General features: G+C 38.3%; 2 protein-coding genes across 4 annotated transcripts; one reads left to right on the forward strand and one right to left on the reverse strand.

The window, feature by feature from the left end:
- Positions 1–575: 575 nt before the first annotated feature.
- On the reverse strand, positions 576–10,613 carry LOC104092211 (probable E3 ubiquitin-protein ligase LUL4). 3 transcript variants are annotated; one of them, XM_070180929.1, is made up of 4 exons: positions 9,881–10,610; positions 7,217–7,724; positions 956–1,048; positions 576–766 (listed from the first exon to the last, which is right to left on the reverse strand). In XM_070180929.1, the coding sequence occupies exons 1-4, from the start codon at positions 10,423–10,425 to the stop codon at positions 737–739; spliced, it is 1,176 nt and encodes a 391-aa protein (XP_070037030.1). In that variant the 5' UTR covers positions 10,426–10,610; the 3' UTR covers positions 576–736. The 3 variants fall into 3 exon arrangements, 2 of the variants coding, with proteins under 2 accessions (XP_070037030.1, XP_070037034.1); XM_070180933.1 differs by having other exon boundaries at positions 946–1,048; positions 9,881–10,609; XR_011409434.1 differs by lacking the exons at positions 576–766; positions 956–1,048 and adding exons at positions 1,201–1,931; positions 2,534–6,725 and having other exon boundaries at positions 9,881–10,613.
- A 5,667-nt stretch (positions 10,614–16,280) lies between these two features.
- LOC138905471 (uncharacterized) lies at positions 16,281–16,979 on the forward strand. Its single transcript, XM_070193995.1, has one exon. The coding sequence runs from the start codon at positions 16,281–16,283 to the stop codon at positions 16,977–16,979; it is 699 nt and encodes a 232-aa protein (XP_070050096.1).
- The last annotated feature ends 1,890 nt before the right edge of the window (positions 16,980–18,869 follow it).

Consider the following 18,869-nt stretch of genomic DNA (forward strand, 5'->3'; position numbering starts at 1 on the left):
GAGAAAATTCATAACGTGAAAACGAAACATAATCTTTTGGTTCTTCTCAGTGTCTTATCAATATCCCACACTCGTTATATTCTTTTCCATCTTTGACTCTGCAGTGGAAAACCAAAAAAAGGGGAAGTGGAGAAGGAAAGTAATTCTCTACTCAAACTTAAAGCGGAATTGAACTGCCATGTCCAAAGCATACTTTTTCCTTTACTACTGTCAAGAACATAAGCAACATGATCCAGTGATACGTCAAAGTTCAAACCTTGGGATCTGCACACAACACTTTTACTTTAACGTCATTCAAAATTGTCTCCCTTCTGCACAAGAGACCAATCCTTCCCATTCAAACAGATTCCTTATACTTTCAGACACCATTTCAGCCTTTTGTCTTCTCAAAATCCTAGTAAAGCCAAAGCCAAGATTCATCATGTGCTTTCCCCCCCTTTTTTCTCCACTTTACTTGCAGTACAAATATTCCCACCCCTTTTTTCTCCATCACATAGAAAATAAGAATGAAAAAAGAATAAAAGAGGAAAAACATTGGGGTTCTCAAGCTAATTACCTCAAGAATAAAGGGATAATAACTAAAAGATGTGTCTAAATTTTCCTTTAAGAAAAAGGTGAAAATGTTGGGAAAACTTCTATTATTCACACCATATTATGTACAATCTCTGTGCTATACAATCACAGGCCGAAATATTGAACCAAAAAACAAACCTTGGACTTGTTACAATTCTGGCTGTCACAACATGCCAGCTTTATGATGCCGCCACTACAAAGCAGAAAATGAAAAAAATATGTCAAGGTTGAAGACAGAAGAGATAGAGCCACTTGCATGAATCATTAGATACTGCGTAACATTTCTGTGTTCATAAGAAATACTCCTATTTAAATTAGCTTTGACAGCAGTAAACAATGTAACCAAAACTTAGTATTGTTATCTAGGTTTACCTTCGTTGACCTTAATTTCCAGAAGTTCCTCAATGGGTTGGCGGCATATTGGGCACTTATTTGATTGATGCCTCAGTGCTTTGGCGCATTCACTGCACAAACACTGCAATTTTGAAATACCAGAGTTAATGGACATCAAAAAGGAAAGAAATTGAGAATATAAGATAAGACACAACTTTAAAACAAGAGAACTTCCTGCTGAGAGACTATACCTTCACTTCATTCTCCTGCTTTCCTATATTTTATCGTTTTTCATTTCAATTAATGTAATGGCAATTAATAAGTCTCCACAGGAACTCAAAGGAGAGATCAAATGATCAAATAAAGCATCCTCAAAAACTACGACATTAAACAGTCAGCAGCTAGCATTTAGTTCCGTTGGTTCTAGATGATAAGGATAATCCAAATCCTAACAGATCTTTCTCATCAACGTAATCCATTTACCTCAAGCTACACTAGCTAGAGTCCTAGTTATAGTCACACTCAAACTCTTGTGAATATATCTGTTGTACTTATCTATTTAGATTGAACCCTTCTGAATTTACTATATAAATTGTACATGGTTGAGGCAATAGAAACAATCCTTTTCCTACATATATTAAGATTCTTTATGGTACCAAGAGCCTTCTAAAAACTCACACGAGTTACTCCCTTATTTTTCCAGAATGGGTGATTCACAGACTCACTCTTCAGCCACCTCGTCTACTTTCCCCACCGTCACAATCAGTCATGGGAACATTGCTCAGCCATCCCAATTAATTTCATTCAATCCAGCATCCCAACTCCCCTTGAAATTGCAAGGGAGCTCCAACTACTGCACTTGGAAATCACAAGTCATAACTCTTCTCTTTGGTTATAATCTTCTTGGGTATGTGGATGGGTCACTTCCCTCTCCATCTGTGCATATCCAAGATGGAGCAAACAATGAATTTCCCAACCAAGCTTTGGCAGAGACAGGATAGCCTTGTCCGCAATGCTATCATGGCCTCAGTCGATCCTGCAATCGCTTCTCTTATTGCACATGCTGCTACTGCCAAACACGCTTGGGAAATTCTTCAAACTACTTATGCCAACAAATCCCAGTCACGTATCTTCAGCTTGCGTGACACTCTTGCTAATCTCAAACGAGAGTCACGCTCTATTAGTGAGTACATGCAGGATATTAAATCCATTTCGGATGATCTTGCATCCAGTGGCTCACCTCTCTCAAATGAGGAACTTGTCATCAAAATCCTAAGAGGAACTATCTGCTGCTATAAGGGCTCGAGATAACCCAATATCGTTTGAAGAGCTCTATGACAAATTGCTTGCGCATGAGATGTTTATTAAACACTCGGAGCCAAAGCTTGAAAACCCAATCATCACTGCCCAGTTTCATCAAAAATCAACCAACCCACACTCAAAATCCAGGAACTCTAATCCAAGCAACAACCGCAGGGGTCCCATTCAGAACACCTCAACCAACCAACGCACCAACTCCTTCCACCCCAACAACCGTAGCAACCAACAGAGAGTCCAATGCCAATTATGTGACAATTTGACTCTGGAGCATCACACCATATAACAAATAATTCACAATCTCTACAACCCGCAACAGAATTCCCTGGCACTGATGAAATAATTGTTGGAGATGGTAAAACCACTCCGATTACTCATATTGGTCACACTACACTTTCTTCATTTCATAATTCTTTTAAGTTACAGAATGTTCTTTGTTCCCCATATATAAAGAAGAAACTAATCTCTGTTGCTCAATTTTGTCGTCAAAATCTAACATCCATTGAATTTTTTCCTTATTCTTTTCTTGTGAAGGATTTGAGCACGGGGGTATGTCTTCTGCAAGGTCGGAGTAAAGGTGATCTCTACGAATGGCCACCAACCAGTGTCTCACCCCCTTTTCTACAAGCCAACTTTGCTACTCAAGCATCACCGTCCCTGCACCTTTGGCATGCTCGTCTTGGTCACCTTCAACCTCGTATCACTAAAGCATGTGTGTTCTCATTCAAGCTTCCAGTGTCAATTAATGCTCCTTTTACCCTTTGCAATTCATGTCAATGTAATAAAAGTCATCGTTTACCATTCGGTGACAATTCTATTTCTAGTTCTAAGCCATTTGATGTTATTTATTCAGATGTTTGGGGTCTATCTCCAATTCCCTCCTTTGACAACTTTCGATTCTATGTTATCTTTGTTGATCACTATACTAAGTATACCTGGTTGTTTCCGCTAAAAAATAAATCAGATGTTAAAAGTATTTTTATTAACTTCACTCGAATGATTCATAATCAGTTTAGTGCATCCATCAAGACACTATACACAGATGGAGGAGGTGAATATATTGGTCTTAAATCTCTCTTACTGGAAATAGGCATTCAGCATCTCATGAGTCCTCCATATACTCCTCAAATAGTTGGAACTGCCGAAAGAAAACATAGACATGTCGTTGACACTGCCCTGACCTTACTTCATCATGCCTCGGCACCATTCAAATTTTGGTCCATTGCATTCCAAACTGCAGTATTCCTCATTAATCGACTACCAACACCTTTGCTCAACTTAAAATCACCATTTCAGTGTTTGTTCAATACCACACCTAATCATCATAAGCTCCGGGTTTTTGGTTGCCTTTGTTATCCTTGGCTTAAACCTTACTCTAGCTCCAAACTTGACACAAAATCAAAACCTTGTGTCTTTATGGGGTACTCCTCTGTCACTAACAATTTTGCTTGCCTAGATCTCTTGACCTCAAAATTTTTTCTCTCCCGACATGTTATCTTTGTCGAACATGTTTTTCCATTCAAGTTGAACTTCCCTTCCCTTGATCGCGCTTCAACCTCCAACTTGGAGTTTTGGCACTGTCCAGTAGCTTCCTCCTCCTCATTTTCCCTACCTTATACCAATGAATCATGCATTCCACCTCCTATACCTCAAGACATCGACATGGTTGTCCCAAGGACTACTCAAGAGATCACTGCAACTCCAACTACTGCAGAGGATGTGTCACCAAGTACTGCTGTAAGTACCTCAGCTAATTCACCCTCACCCTCTACTACAAGCATGCCCAACACTATGTCTCCTGTTGCACAATATCCTTTGCCTCCGCCACAACCTTTGCCACCTGCTCCTACTCACTCTATGGTCACGAGATCCCAGAACAATATCTTCAAACCAAAAGTTGTCTTTGACTTTCTTGGTATCTCTTCCACCAAACCGCTTCCTCTTGCTCCGACAACTTTTGCCCAAGCAAACAAGTATCTTGAATGGAAAACAGCCATGAAGGATGAATTTACTGCCCTTATGAGAAATTCCACCTGGACTTTGGTTCCCCCATCTCCATCTCAAAATGTAGTTGGTTGCAAGTGGGTTTATCGTGTCAAGCATAAACCTGATGGGTCTGTGGATCGCTACAAAGCGAGATTAGTTGCAAAGGGTTTTCATCAACGACCTGGGGTAGACTTTCATTCCACTTTTAGTCTTGTGATCAAACATACTACAATACGTTTAATCCTTGCGCTTGCGGTGTCGTTTAAGTGGCCCTTGCGACAATTAGATGTGAACAATGCCTTCTTACAAGGTACACTTCATGAAGTTGTATACATGAATCAATCACCCGGTTTTAGGGATCCTAAATTTCCACAACATGTATGCAAGCTTCATAAGTCAATATATGGCCTTCGTCAAGCACCTAGGGCATGGTACAACGAGCTCAAACAATACCTTCTGTCATTTGGTTTTCAAAGGGCTAAATCTGATGACTCTTTATTCCTGAAATGTACTACCACCTCATTACTCTTTGTGATGGTCTATGTCGATGATATCGTCGTCACTGGTTCTAACTCTTCTCATGTCCAAAGTACCATCAAACTACTAGGTAACCGGTTTTCCATCAAAGATCTTGGTTCTTTACATTTTTTCCTTGGTGTTGAAGTCTTGGAGCATGCTCATGGTTTGGTTCTCACCCAAAGCAGCTTCATCGCTGATCTTCTGGAAAGATTCGGCATGCTCGATGCGAACAGTGTTAGCACTCCGATGTCAACCAATGAACCTCTTTCACTTGATGATGGATCATCATCTGCAGATGCCAAGTTATACAGACAGATTATTGGTTCCTTACAATATCTAACATTCACTCGTCCAGATATATGTTTTGCAGTGAACAAACTTGCTCAGTTTCAGCATCGACCAAGCCTGAAACATTGGCAAGCGGCCAAGAGACTTCTACGCTACTTGAAGGGTACCATTACTTATGGTCTTCACTTTATGCCCGCCACTTCTTTCAAGTTGCTAGCTTACTCAGATGTTGATTGGGGTGGTATACCAGACACCAGGCACTCAACTTCTGCCTATGTTATACTTCTTGGCAATAATCCAATAAGTTGGTGCTCCAAAAAGCAACGCACAGTTGCTAGATCGTCTACTGAAGCAGAATATAGGGCTGTTGCTTCTGCTGTAGCTGAGCTTAATTGGATCACAAACCTACTGAAGGAATTGCATGTTTCCATGTCCAGCCCTCCGAAGGTACTCTGTGACAATATTGGTGCTACCTATTTAAGTCGAAATCCAGTCTTTCACAGTCGAATGAAGCATGTGGCCATTGATTTTCACTTCGTCCGCGACCAAGTAGAAAGAAATGAGCTTTCAGTAAGTCACATACCTATTGGGAGTCAACTTGCTGATGCTTTGACAAAGGCACTGCCTAAACGATCATTTGGACAATTCATTCACAAGATTGGCCTCAAGGAGATTGAGCCCATCTTGAGGGGGCATGATAAGGATAATCCAAATCCTAACAGATCTTTCTCATCAACGTAATCCATTTACCTCAAGCTACACTAGTTAGAGTCCTAGTTAGAGTCACACTCAAACTCTTGTGAATATCTCTGTTGTATCTATTTAGATTGAACCCTTCTGAATTTACTATATAAATTGTACATGGTTGAGGCAATAGAAACAATCCTTTTCCTACAGATATTAAGATTCTTTACAAGAAACCCTCAATATATCTCTCCCACTTCTTGCAAATGTCTAATGCTCATAAAACATAATGTCTATTTGTCTTTCTTTTATTTCGTTTTTTTGGGGTGGGGGTGGGGGCGGGTGGGGGGTTAATGTTGATCACTCCCTCCTTCCCACTTATGTCACATAATATAGAAGAAAAAATACGAAGTTGTCACAAATTATTACCTCGAGTTATTTACCATTCTGAGCATATTAGCCTATTACATAGTGTTTGAGAAAGGAAATGCTAAAGCGGAAAATGAACTATAAAATTATATAACCATTAGCGTTTTCACGTGAATATATTGTTACAGATATCTGCTGAAATAGGTCAACCTTTAGCTCCACAAAATTTTCTATAAAGTGTATAAGAAGGCATACATAGATGTGTCCCATAGACTCATATAGTCCACTAAGGCAAGTTAGCCATGGCAAACGCTTCAGAAGGCAGACTAATAAAGATCACATCCTGCTGGCACAGACATATTTCTTTAGCCTTAAACTCTTCTGACTAGTGAGAGACTGCGAGTCAATTTTACATATACTACAGATTTCCAATAATTATAAATCCAGAAGTAGTGAATTTTTTAAGCTTTCCAATGAGAAATAAACGTAGTAGAGGTAACATCCTATTAAAATTGATCAAAAGCATTTGGTAGTCATTTGACCCCTCTTGAAATTCGAGGGCCTTATCCCCAACTCCAGCTCTGGAGTTCATTATATTCCCCAATGTCAACCTCCAATAAAGACTGAATTCCAGTATGTTACTGGGAGAACCAAGTCTGCCAAATTGCAAAAACAATTATTGGTTTGATCTTCTTCTTTTTTTCTGTGTGTGTGTTGTGGGGTGGGGGGTGGGGGTGGGGGAATTAATTTGTTGTTCTTAAGTAATGAAGCAACATCTATAACCTAAAGATTCATAAAAGATTTTCAAACTAGAAGCACGGCCAACAATGAGTGGATGTCCGGGTGCAGACTAGAGACATCAGAGATGGCCAAGTTTTCCAAAAGTCTACTATATCATCAATATTCACAAAAACCTATGGCCCATCATATGCTCCAGTAAACTCTATGAGGAGAGGAACCATCATTTTTTTTTTCCTTTTTGAGAGGAACGGCTTTACACAAGTGTAAAATCCAACACTACTTCTCAAGAGGTTATTGATATAAGTATGAGCCAAGAGTAATATGCACCAGATTCTCTAAACTTATTATATATTGTTATCTTGAGATATTGAAGAAATAAAGCAACTGTCAAAGTAGATGACCATACCATATGCCTACATGGCAAAACTGCTGTGTCTTTCGGCTCAGTCATGCAAATCACGCATTCTTTTCCTGACTCCTCATCATTGACAGTAGTTTCATCTGAATTGCTGATACCATAAATCTCTCGCAACTCATAGCGAACTCCTTCAATCCATAAAATCTGCTTGATCACTTTCACTAGGAAATGATCCTCATTATTCTTCACTAGCACAGCTTCAGTTATCTGTGCATGGGGAGACTTATCCAGTGATTGCTCATCATACTTCTCGTCTGTTAGTTTAGATGGAAGACATGACTCTGCTGATATAATGAGCGGGAAAATTTCTTCTCCTTGGATTGGCTTTGATAATTCATTGACGTCGAAAAACCCGAGGTCAATTCCAGTTCCTGAAGGCTGGCAAAACTTTTGGCCCAGACCTTTTTCAAATGGTATTTGAACAGGCTTGATTTCAGGATATACTGGACTGAATTTGCAGTTGGCCCCTTCCTTCGCAAAGTAGAAAATGGTGATACTGCAGGCAAAGGACAAAGGAAAAGAAATAAATGTTATTCTTCATTTTTTGGTCAAAATAATAGTAAATGCTATTTTATGAAACATCAACTGAGTGCCAGACTAGGAGAGCATAGCACCAGCATCACTAACATAAGTAAGAAGCAATCACTGGAACCAAAATACCAACAGAGCATATTCTAAAAATATTAAGTAAAAACTTTTCGAACAAGACAGCAAAATGGCTGAGAAACAATCACATTATATATAGGTTCATGAACAAATTGTCAAACCTCAACCAGAAATACTCACGCAAATTTAGCAGTGTTACAAGAAAGAAAGATCTATATTCCGTTCTGCCAGACCCAAAGAACTGATTCTTCACAAGAAAATAAACAAAATTTACTCATTCCTATTGCACAGGGCACTTTCAATAACAGGGAAAAACCAAAAAGAGAAAATGCAGGAACTTCATTCCCCTAGAAAACTTGAAGAGAAAGACAAAAGGCTACTGCTCTATTGACACGCTATTTGTGACTCCAAAAAAGAGAGAAGCCTGGTCAGTACAATGGCCTGCTTAAAAACCTATTGCTAAATAAGGATTTGTTATGCGCCACGTACTGAAAATCTTCTCATAGAAATATAAAAACGTACCTGACTGATCTTTTCGCGGGAGATGTTCTTTATTTTAGATAATGAAAGCACTCAATTATTACTAACCCAAAGAAATATGACCTCTCTGAGATATACGGTTTATAATCAATCAGAATATAGTGAGCATGTCGCCATCCAGGAATCTGATATTTGAAAAAGCGGCTGATCCAGAAGAACTTCCAAATATCTATCCTTTTGTGGGGTTTGTCCTCTCAAACTAGGGCTTAAAGAAAAAGAGGAAACAACAATTTTCTTATACAATAATAAAGCAGTATTAACTCAGATTTTTATGTCATTTGATCTTTCACAGATGATCTCCTTAGACTACATACAAACCAACCAGTAACAGAGCTAGTATTTTCACTAAGGGCGGTCAAAATATAAAATAAACACACAAAAAAGCCAAGGGATTCAACATTTTTTTTTATTTTTTATATATACATATATATGGAAAAAAATTGACAAATCTACATAGTGTAATTTTCCGGCGAAGAGGTGCCTATTGACTCCCTTTGGACAAGGTAGCTCCACCCCTGCCCAAGCTACCATAATAGTTCAGACGTTAACACATTATTAGCCAAGAGTTCAGCACAATGAGGCTCACTGAACTAGCTAAGTTATTATTGTGGAGACCTTGAACTTAGAAGTTTTTATCTTCCAAAGTTATTGGCAGACCTTCAAAGCATTGTCATGTAGTTTTTGCCGAACAAGACACGAGGGTGTAAAAGAGTAACTCATAATACCTTCAATTAAACTTTTGTCAAGCCTTGGGATCGAGACTCTCACCACAACTACTAGAATATCATTCCATAGATCGTTAACACAAAAAAAATTGCCTAAATCAAAATCTTAAGTAAACAGTTGGATCCAAACCAATCGCCACAAAGAATGCCCCAAAGGTGCGGATACTACAAGTTCCTCTACAAGTTGTCCAAAAGTTAATTCTTACATTACCAGGTATTTGCATGGTCATTCTTGATATCCCCAATAGAAACTTGGAAAAATGCAGAGAGAGAACAGATGACTCAACATCACATGTCAACAAGGTTTGCAGGAATTTGGCATTTAATAACATGTGATTCTTTTTAAACATCTATCCACAGATACTTTACTAGCAGTTGACTTTACCCCTACAATCCAAAAATGTCAAGGCTTACACAGCTTTACACAATAATATCCCTTCGATCCCTGAGTTTTAATCTCATATAATAGAAGCAAAATAATTGTATACTTCTAAACGATACCACAACAATCCATCAAAACAATTAAATCAAAGCCAATTTAGACATAATTCACTCATAAACTTACAGCATTTATGCAGCCACTACATGAGATCATTTACAGAATTGCAGATTCCTCATTAATTTTCAATTTAGTCATGCTTTTTAATCCTCCATTACGGGGGTTCCTTAGAAGCTCATTTCTATAACAAATTACAGAGTACTAATTACACAACTCAAAGGCATAATAATTAATATAAAAAAGAACCATGAAATCAAAGCAAGAGGGAAAAATGATCAGTACCTTCCATCAACAAGGGCATCAAAAGTAAAGGTAACCAAATGGGAATCCTTATTGAGCTCATCGAGTTGAATCCGTATAGTATCCTTATGAACATTAACATCATTCTTGATCTTCTTTGCATTTTGATGATCCACATACGGCACCACCGGCAACGGCGCTGGCGGAGGTCTAAACCCACCCCATCCATTATTACCGTGAGGATGATAATAAGGAGGGTAATGATTTTGATAGACTACAGGCCTACTACTACTACCATAACTGGACTGATGATTGAAACTGAAATGGTAATTATAAGAATTTGAAGGAGGTGGGGGTGGGGGGTAAGTCGGGACCACGTTATGGCGTGGGGGTGGGGGGAGTAAAGGATAGGGGTTTTGTGAGGGGGGAGGTCGTGTTGCAGTAGTTGGAGGAAAGGAGTAGCTTGGGTGGGGTGGTGGTGTAAGAGGAGGGAGGGCCGGAGGAATGGAAGAAGACGGTGGCGGTAGTGGCGGAGGAGGGCGGTGGAAGTGATGATTTTGTTGCCTTTTACTCAAAGAAATTCCCATTTTTTTTGCTTAGGGAAGAAGCAGCAGAAGACGAAGAAAAGTTTTGAAGAAATCAACGGAAAATTAGAGCAGAAGATGGATGAAAATGTGGGACCCACGCGGGAAGATTTGGTCTGATCAACGTTTGAAGGGAAATAGGCAGGATGTTTAGGTGTTGAAGAAAAATTAAATTATTTGCGTTTGTACAAAAACTTGATTTCTTTTTTCAGCCTTTGTTTAATAAAAAATAATAATTCAGCCTCTTCTTTAGAAATTCGGCTATTACAATCGCTAGTGAAGTTAAAACGTCAGATTATGATTAATCCCATATTATGATGACAAGAATATTACTTTATGTTAAGATTTTTTTTTTATATTGTTATTTTATGTTATTTTGATTCTAGAATATGTTACCGTTTGGCATTTTTGTGTTCTAACAGTGTCTAGAAGTACATCTTCTTTTTATTATAAATTATTTTACTTTGTTTACAGAAAAAAGGCTTGATCTTATTAAATTGCATTTTTTTTCGTCTTATCAAGTTGCAGGTGTACTTGTAAATTTAGTAATAAAAAGACTTTTGTTTGAACAAAACAAAGAAAAATCTAAATAGTATATAAAGTAAGTATTTAACTTATTATTCAAAAGGATAAAGCGTTTAGTAAAAGATATAACTTTTGCTATTTATGAATTTCTCTTAACAAGGATTATTGGCATTCTTTTCTTCGCCGGTGGCAATTAAAAACATATAATTAAATAATATAATATTAATATTGTTATAATGCCATCCTGATCAAGATCAAATAAAACAATTTGACTGAAAATTGAGGATCTCGAAGCCTAGTTTTGGGCTTTGACCAAAGAAATGTACATAATTTACTTCTCATTAGGTTTTAATAATCTCTTAACGGGTCGTTTGGTTTGAATACGGCTTATGCCGGGATAAGTTATACTGAAATTAGTTATTTTGGTATTATTTTTTATTTACTGTTTGGTATGTTGTATTAAAAATGACAATTGCATAATTTCTAAGAAGAAGGTATAAGTTATCCCGGCACTAATTACCCCACCCTCTATAAGGTATAAGTTATCCCGGTACTAATTTTAATCTCGGGATAACTTATACCATATTTGCTAACCAAACAAAGTATTAAAACGGTATTAAATTTTTATACCACTAATATACCTTCTTATATCTCATACCAAACGACCCCTAAATTGATAATTAATTATCACGTTTCCTCGTGGTTTTCACGGTTCTGTTTGTTCCCGTTTATTTATTCATCATTTTGATGTATAAATTATCAAAATTATGAGTAGACGGTTGAAGAAATGAAATGCCCTATAAGCGTTGGACTTTTAGATTTATTTTTTTAAAATTAACCTAAATAGCCGTCCACCCAACTAATTAAACTAAAAGTAGCTGACGAATATAATTATGTATACCGACTAGGAAAAGTAAACGTGAATCCAACTGGACTATTTTAGATTGGAATCTTTACCCAAATGGCCATCCATATTCATTGTTAATCGATCCATTTCTCGTAAAGTTTTTTCTTAAGCCCATTGTTGGTCCATCTCATATTTACATCTTTTTGTAGACGCAAGTTTTGGACAATGTATTTGAAGCCGAAGTAAAAATACAGTATTTGGAGGTACAATTGTGCTTAGAAATTTAACGTCAACAATGCAGGATAAGTTTGCGTACAATAAACTCTTGTGGTTCGGTCATTACTCAGACCCTGCGTATAGCGGAAACTTAGTGAATCGGACTGACTTTCTATCTTAAATTTCCCAACAATTATTTCGGTCCATATATTTGATTTCTTCTACGCCCGTCTTAGACCAAGATACGTCCATTTCTCTTAGAGCTTTCAAACCCATTTTAGGTCCATCTTATATAAGTCTCAAAATAGATTTGTTTTGCAAACAATTGCAAGGGGTGGTCTTAGTGAATTTTCTCCGCAATTAATGTTATTTAATAAATATCTCCCTCGTGTTGTAGGCTTCGGCTAAGATCTATCGACATGATAGAATTCTGTACTAAATGTTACTCCCTCTGGTCCATAATAAATGATTTTTTTGGATATTTTCACACAGATTAAGAAATTCATCTTTTAACATTAATTACCAATGAAATTGACCATATTAACCTTAACTATCTCTTCACATAAACACCCCTAACACATACTCTAATATTATTTACTCAAAGGGCAATGTAGGAAAAAAAATAATTACTTCATTCTTGAAATCTGGAAAAATCACTTATTTTGGACCATAAAAAAAAGGCCAAAAAATCACTTATTTTGGACCGGAGAAAATATATAATAATATAATATTTATAGTTAAAAAGTTCTACCATTTTGTCATACCGTTCAATACCAAATTGTAGTTTCGAAAACTACTTTGTCGAATAACACAAATAAATTATTTTTATTAGATATATTTTGATGAAAACACAAAGTCATGTCAGTCTGATAGAGTTTGATGAATAATTGGACAAACGCAAAATCATGCCAATTAGGTAGAGTTGTGAATAATTTAATAAATATGTAAAATACAAATAGCACAAAGTTCCGCTAATTCGGTAGAGTTTGATGAACAATTAAACAAGCATAAATCAACTAGGATGAGATGTAGAAATAGCCGCTCCCGGGCCATTCTTGGATCATGTCTTTTCGAAATAGTTACGATTCTACGGTTTAACGAAACTTCAGAATATTATATTTCAGTTACAGGGGTTGAAAATTAGCCATTTGTGAATATTTCCTGTATGATATTTGCTTTGATCTCTTCTAGAATACCAGAACTTGTTCCAGATTTTCAATAGCTTCATCTTCTATAGATTGTGGCTAACTCCTCGAAGGGAAAATTAGAAGTCCAAGATTCCTCGTTAGGTTTTTGAATTTCCTTTAAGTCGTGTTTCAAAATCCTCTAAATAAAAAAGAAAAAGTAAAGAACATCTTAATAATCTCTTATAAGTCAGTATGGACTTTGTATTTGCCCTTTAAGTTTCGCTCCATCTGGGTCCATGCATGATCCGGGGATAATACATAAATACCCCTTGGCGTTGCGCCATTTTATTTTTATTAGAGTCCTATAATTTTCCTAACTATGTTTGAAGTGTAATAAATAACACCTTTTAAAACCAATCCCAATTTCAAAAAAGAGGTGTAAATTACGCACCAATCTTTACTTGCCACGTGTAAAATCAATTAATTTTTATTTTTTTAAATTTTTCCTTTCTATTTATCTTTTCTTCTTATTTTATTCATTATCTTTCTTTTCTATTTCATTTTCTTTCCTATTTCACTTTCTTTCTTCATTATCTTTATCCCTGTAACCCACTTCCTCTTTGTGCTCCTAGATCGATGCAGGCACTCACCGAAAAATTGTTGACCAGCGAGAATGGAGGCTAGCACCAGATCATTAGTGGTGCTTGAATCTGAATTGAACAAAAGCAGTGTCATGAAGACAAAACAGACTCTCCCCTCCCCCCTCCCCGACACCCAATTAGAGCTCTCTAACAACGGAAGAAGCCATAGAAGCCCGGGACTAAGACTCTTAAACTTCTCTCATCTTTCTCAAACAAGACTCAAACTTTTCTGGCAAGTTGAAATTCTAACCTAGCATTGCAAAAATTGAAATCGTTTTTTTATTTTATTTTGAGAAATTTTTGATCTATTGAGAAATTGGTCATACTCAAAGAGTAATTTTGATGGGAAATATTAGTGCAAAGGTGTTAGATGTTAGTGAGAGTGTTGATGAATTCAAACCCACCAAAAATAAAGATTGATGCATAGGGTAAAATATGCTATGACACATGGTCGTCCGAGAAAGGGACACGTAGAACACAAGACAAGGGGATGGCTAAAGACCGAAGGCAACTATTTCGTTTATCACCGGAAAGAATAATGCTCATAAAAATGTGATAAATGCTCTTCACCCGGTAGCATTTAATAGAGAATATTCCATGGCATTAAGAGCAATTACCCGTTACAAGGAATTTGTCATTTATGTTCACCGTTATATCTTCATCAATGCCCTTCATAATTGACATTAAAGAAGGGCACGATCCTATGACCTTCTTCATAGCTATAAATAGTGAGCTCAGTTGTCATTGTAAAGGACACGAATTCTCTGGCAAGCTTACGCTATATTCTATACAAAGCTCAATACATTATTATCTTCTTACTTTTTGATTTCTTTGTTGTTGTGCCTAGAAACCTTGTTCCCGGAATTGTTGCTTTTGTCATTTCGTCTATACCCTAAGGCTAAGTATTGCATAAGTATTCTATTATTTATTTATTTTAGTATCAAATTAATTCACTTATCTAGAAACTACGTATAAATTCAACTATACCGTTTTACGGGTAAATAATTTGGCACCCACCGTGGGGCCTAGATAACCGTGTAATTAAATTGATCCTTGACTTTTTTACTAACGTGTTTTGATTATTTTTATTTTAGAAAAGATCATAAGAAATGACAGATAACACTGTTAACGACATGCACACCCCCAAAATTCGAAGGGATCAACCTCATTTCGAGGACTCAATCAGTGACACCTATAATGAGGAGAGTGATGCTACACCGGTGCATGACAAGCAGTATCCTCAACATATTCGGGAGACCACTCCCGATGACACTGATGAGGAATATGGCGTCGACGTGGTAAGGGTCTTGCAAGTGCAACATGCGATCATTCTAGGCCACCTTACGCGACAGGATAAAGTTATGACAGAGTTGAAGCAAGTGTTGTCGAGAGCTTCAAATAATGCAAACATGCGAGATCTGATTCCTCCCGGGGTTCCCACGACTCAAACGACGCAGAGGGTCGACAACAACACTCCCATGGATGAAATTAGCTCCGATGGGGCAGGGGGGAATGGATTCGGGCTCAACAATGAGAATGATCCTTTCAAGAATGAAATTTTACGGTTCATGAGGGAAGTGAACGCCCACATGGACTAGATACTGGGCGCGCCACCAGCCCTGAAAGGCCCAGACTCGAAAAAGTATACTCAATTGTCGTACAAGCCAAGTGCGACACCAGAGTTAATCCCGAAGCGGTTCAAAATGCTTGAAGTGACAAAGTATGACAGAACTTCAGACCCACCAGAGCATATTACCACCTACACAACGACGATAAAGGGAAATGATTTAGCTCCTCGCAAAATTGAATCTGTGCTGCTGAAAAAATTTGGAGAAACCCTCACAAGGGAAGCATTGACGTGGTATTCACTGTTACCCCAGCATTCCATAGATTCCTTTGAAATGCTTGCGGATTCTTTCATCAAGGCTCATGCCGGGGCAAGAAAGTTCATGCCCGAAAGGCCGATATATTCAGGATTGTGCAAGGAGAGTCTGAGCTTCTACAAGAGTTCGTTACCAGATTCTAGAAGGAGAGAACGTTATTCCCGACTATCCCAGATGAATGGGCGGTTGAAGCATTCCCCCAGGGATTGAATCCGAGGAGTTCAAACGCTTTCTGAAAATTAAAGGAAAGCCTACTCGAGTTTCAAGCAACGACCTGGGAGGATGTTCACAACCGGTACGAATCAAAAATAAGGATTGAAGATGATCAGGTTGGTTTTGCATCGTCGACCAAAGGACGAGAAAAGTATATGGAAAAATTAAAGAATGATTATGATGCGAACAGACGGACTTCGAGGGGGCGGGTTTTGCCCTACGAAAATACCGAAGGCCGTAACAGAGGTTTCCGGATAGCGGACAGGTTCACCGTTGATAGGAGGACTAATCACGGTCGGAACAATCGATCATTGCAGGATAAAGAAGTGTCAGGATCGCGAGATCCTTCTTACCCCAAATTATCGGAATACAACTTCAACGTTATATAGTGGAGTTGGCATCGACCATGAGAAACATCAAAGAAACAAGATTCCCAAAACCGATGAGATCTGATTGCATCCAGAGGGATCCTAACTTATGGTCTAAATACCACAGGATGAATGGCCATCGGACAGGGGACTGTCGACACTTCTGGGAAGAAGTGGCAACATTACTGAAGAATGGTCACCTCAGAGAATTTTTGAGTGACCGAACTATGAACAATTACGGTCGTAACCAAGACAACACGGAACCTTCGAAAGCAGGAGAAGATCCCCCGCGTCAAACAATCAACATGATCTTCAGAGGGAACGAGATTAACGGGGTTACCTTTTCAGCAGCAAAGAAGACGAAAGTATCTATAACTCATAGCAAAAGGCTTCGGGAAGACGATATCACTTTTACGAAGGAGGACGCAGACGGATTGCTGCTACCACACAACGACACACTGGTAATTTCTTTAAATGTTCTAGATTTTAAGATTAAACGTGTTCTAGTAGATCTAGGGAGTTCAGCTAATATCATACAATGGAGAGTATTGGAGCAAGCTAAACTCACCGGAAGCATTATTCTGGCCACAAAGCTCCTCACCGGATTCAACCTCGCAATTGTGACAACTCGGGAAGAAATTTTATTACTCACGAACATTGAACGAGTAATGAAAACAACTCTTTTTGAAGTGGTAGATGGTGATATGGGATACCACATCATTTTGGGAAGGCCATAGTTGCACGATATGAAAGCTATACCATCAACATATCATCAATTGCTGAAGTTTACAATGCCCGAATGAATTAAGCAGATAAGGGGTGACCAACCATCGATAAGGGAGATGAATGCAATTCGATTTCCAGTAACAAAGGAAAGGAACATGTGGCATAGCAATTACAGAGACCGGCACCTACTCCTGAACTAAATAAAGTTATCCAGGCGTCGGAATATTATTAGGTGCCGAGATATTTCAACGTTCCAGAAGAGACCGATGCAACGAAGTACATAGTGGAAGAACTGGAGCATGTGGCATTGTTCGAAGAATTCCTAGAAAGGAAATTCCACTTGGGGACAGGACTGCACCCAGAACTCAGGTCCGGCTTCATTAAATTCCTTAAATCTAATGCCAATTGTTTTTCATGGTGGCATAAAGATATGACAGGAATCCCGACAGAGATAGCCGTACACAAGTTAAGCTTGGATCCTAACATACCTCCGGTAAGACAAAAGAAGCGCCCGATCGCCGAAGCCAGGAATAAATTCATCAAAGAAGAGGTAACCCGCTTACTTAATATCAGTTCGATCCAAGAGGTAAGATATCCAGAGTGGATAGATAATGTACTAGTTGTTCTTAAGAAAAACAATAAGTTTCGCATGTGTGTAGATTATAAAGATCTTAACAAGGCGTGCCCGAAAGACTCGTTCCCACTGCCAAATATCTATCAAATGATTGATGCCACGACCGGGCATGAATTAATGAGTTTCCTCGATACTTATTCCGGGTACAATCAAATTAAGATGAACCCGAAAGATCAGAAAAAAACTTCTTTTATAACGAATTTCGGTATATATTGTTACAATGTAGTGTCCTTTGGTTGAAAACCGTCGAAGCCACTTATCAACGGCTTGTGAACAAGATGTTTGAAAATCAAATAGGAAAAACTATGGAAGTTTATATAGACGATATGCTCGTTAAGTCTTTAAATGCAGGTAATCATCTTAAACATTTGCAAGAAACTGTCGACATCCTAAGGAAGCATAATATGAAATTTAATCCTGAGAAATGCGCGTTCGGGGTCAACTCTGATAAGTTTCTGGGATTTCTGGTATCACAAAGGGGAATTGAGGTAAACCCCGATAAGATCAAGGCCATAGAAGATATCCCGAACCAACTATCAAACGTGAAAGAAGTCTAAAGGCTTACGGGGATATTGACAGCTTTGAGCAGATTTATTTCCCAGTCATAAAAAAAGTGTCATTGTTTCTTCGCACAGCTCAAAAAGAAAAATAATTTTGAATGGACTCCGGAGTGCCAACATGCTTTGAGGGATTTAAAAAAGTACTTGTCAAGCCCTCCATTACTTTTAAAACCAAAAGAAGGTGAAACGTTACTGGTTTACCTCGCGGTCTTGGAAGTTGCAGTAAGTGCGGTTTTAATCCGAGAGGATGAAGGTACGCAATCTCCCATTTATTATGTTAGTAAAATTTTAAAGAGAGCAGAAACTCGTTACCCGCAATTGAAAAAACTAGCCTTAGCTCTCGTAGTCATCTCTCGGAAGCTGAGGCCCTACTTCCAATGCCACACGGTAGCCGTGGTGTCTACTCCCCCTTTGCGGAACATCCTCCATAAACCCGAGATCTCGGGTAGATTGGCCAAATGGGCCATCGAAATGTGTGAATTCAACATAAAGTATAAGTCGAGGGCTGCAATTAAGTCGCAAGTCTTCGCTGACTTCATGGCTGATTTCAGTCCGAGATTATTGCCTCTGGCAACCAACGAAGCAGTGATGGTGTCATAATCGACATCAGGGGTTGGACCTTATTTACGGATGGAGCTTCCAACGTAAAAGGGTCTGGGCTCGGTATAATCTTAATCATGCCTTCGTAGGAAACCCTAAGTCAAGTC

Source organism: Nicotiana tomentosiformis, chromosome 1 (assembly GCF_000390325.3).
Source record: "Nicotiana tomentosiformis chromosome 1, ASM39032v3, whole genome shotgun sequence".
In the NCBI taxonomy this organism is placed as follows: domain Eukaryota; kingdom Viridiplantae; phylum Streptophyta; class Magnoliopsida; order Solanales; family Solanaceae; genus Nicotiana; species Nicotiana tomentosiformis.

Coding starts and splice junctions, on each gene's coding strand:
- LOC138905471 (XM_070193995.1), top strand. CDS start 16,281: ATGAGAAACATCAAAGAAACAAGATTCCCAAAACCGATGAGATCTGAT.
- LOC104092211 (XM_070180929.1), bottom strand. CDS start 10,425: ATGGGAATTTCTTTGAGTAAAAGGCAACAAAATCATCACTTCCACCGC. Junction 1,049..7,216: donor TTTTGCCATGTAGGCATATG/GTATGGTCATCT, acceptor TCAAAATTGCAG/TGTTTGTGCAGTGAATGCGC. Junction 767..955: donor AGGAACTTCTGGAAATTAAG/GTCAACGAAGGT, acceptor TCTGCTTTGTAG/TGGCGGCATCATAAAGCTGG.